This window comes from Poecilia latipinna, unplaced genomic scaffold, assembly GCF_001443285.1.
Source record: "Poecilia latipinna isolate Pla-1442-1.1 unplaced genomic scaffold, P_latipinna-1.0 Scaffold3004, whole genome shotgun sequence".
NCBI lineage: Eukaryota > Metazoa > Chordata > Actinopteri > Cyprinodontiformes > Poeciliidae > Poecilia > Poecilia latipinna.
Window position 1 is genome coordinate 25,356 of NW_015115620.1, and position 1,942 is coordinate 27,297.

General features: G+C 37.6%; 1 protein-coding gene across 1 annotated transcript in view; it reads right to left on the reverse strand.

Annotated features, from left to right (window-relative positions):
* Nucleotides 1-1,942, reverse strand: part of chtf18 (CTF18, chromosome transmission fidelity factor 18 homolog (S. cerevisiae)) — a gene marked incomplete at its 5' end in the record, with an annotated part of 44,217 nt that overhangs the window by 7,227 nt on the left and 35,048 nt on the right. Inside the window, one exon of the mRNA XM_015022427.1 lies at nt 1,701-1,770. Coding sequence (XP_014877913.1) covers nt 1,701-1,770 — 70 coding nt within the window. The remainder of the gene's footprint in view (nt 1-1,700; nt 1,771-1,942) is intronic.

Below are 1,942 nucleotides of genomic sequence, written 5' to 3' on the forward strand. Positions count from 1 at the left end.
CTGGCACAAAAAAGGCATCAAAATAATAGCAGATTTTTGCCCAGCTTCAAAATAAATTTGGCCTCTCAACCAAGGATTTCTATGCCTACCTACAAATGTGTCACTTTGTAACATCTGGCTGCCCCAGGACCCTTGCACGCTTCCAGGGCCAACAGAAAAGTTACTTATCAAGTTTACCTTAAATACAGGTTTTATTTCGAGATTATACAATGTTTTATAAGGAAGTGTTCCTTGTTCCTTGTGTTAGAAATATCCTCAGACATTGGGAGGAGGATCTGGGGAAAGTCTGAAGAGAGAAAACTGCTTTAAATGATCCCATTCTTTGTTTTTGATTAATACATTTGAAGAAATTCAATAGAAGATAATGCATAGAAAACACAGGACTCCATATTTTCTTGGTAAAATAAAACCCAACCGATTACCATTGTGTCCCAAATGTAGGACGAGCATTGGAACTTATCTTCATCTTTTTTGGGAATGCCCTTTTATATCCAGGTTCTGGAAATTTGCACTGATTATAAGGACTAGAGTTTGTAAAGATCCAGGACAGTGCCCATTGGGGCCTTCCCCAGATAAAATAATAAAAGGTAAACCACTCCAGCTGACCAATAAACTACTATTTTTATGTCGGAAATGTATTTTGTGAAACTGGATATGTGATAAGCCTCCTACAGTAACTCAATGGCACAGAGAAATATTTGGAGTTATTCCAGTGGAGAGTCTTAAGTGCAAAATTAAGTGGCAAAACTAGGAACTTTAAGGCTCTACGTTCTGACCTCCTTAAAGGAGAGCTTGTATTCAACTGGAAATAATCTCCAATACCTTTATATTTATCTACTTTTATATTTTATTTATTTTTATTTAATTATTTTGTTTCATTATTTTCCTTCTTCATCCCAGGTTTTTTTATTTTCTTCATTTGAGCTCCGCACACGTCAGTTTGTATTATAACTACACCTGCTCTGTTTGTTCTGTTTTTGAAAATAAATAAAAACAAGTTAAGCAAAATTTTATTCAAATCCTGATGATACATATTTACTTTCATACAGTTTTCTCCCAAATGTCTCTATCTGCTTTGTGTCAATGAAAACAAGACCTAAGTTTAGCATAAAATAAGTTAGGGGACAATGATGAAAATCCAAGGTTAGAAAACAAAGTAAACTATGTCTTTGAAGGACACCAGCAGATAAAATGTGGTGATCAGCCACTCAGGATTAGGAGCTCTGCTGTTCCAGCATAATTACCCTGTTGATCGACTGTTTTCAGGGTTTCAGTTAGAAGCTTTAAGTACCTGAACCACTCAATGCAGAACCTGGGCCTGAGACAGCACTAACAAAACTGAGTGGTTCAATAACTGTACAGAAAGTCTCCTCAATATTGCTCAAACTAAGCTATTTAGCACAGAAATGTGTTAACCGCTGTCATTATGACTCATTATATTTTCAATAGGATTCTCCAGCCATTCTGATAATACAGCAGTAAAGAGTACTCTGTAATCTAATAATGTAATCTTTAATAAATTAAGTTATCTTTGGATGTCTATATTTGTAAAAATGGGTCTGAGGCCCTTTTAGAGGCAAAATGTACTTCAATGTCATTTCTTTGGTGAGTTTACAGGATACCACAATTAGAACCATCACACACTTTATCAGCTGTGGTTTGAGTGAAGTCGTGATGATGTGACTTTGCACACACAGTACCTGAGTCTGAGGACAGCAGGGGCCTCTGAGGTTTGGGGCCGACGGCTCGACCGAAGAAATCCACCTCCGGCTGCAAAACAGAGGGTGAGGAAGGAGTTAAAGCTGGGTGAGAAGAAAGTAAAACAGGTCAGTGTCAGGGAACACACATCTTTTTTATTAGCCTAATTTCACCATGAGGGACCGTAATCCCAGGGGCTCCTTGTTACCCTCATTTCTGCCCTCTAGAGCAGGGGTGTAAAACT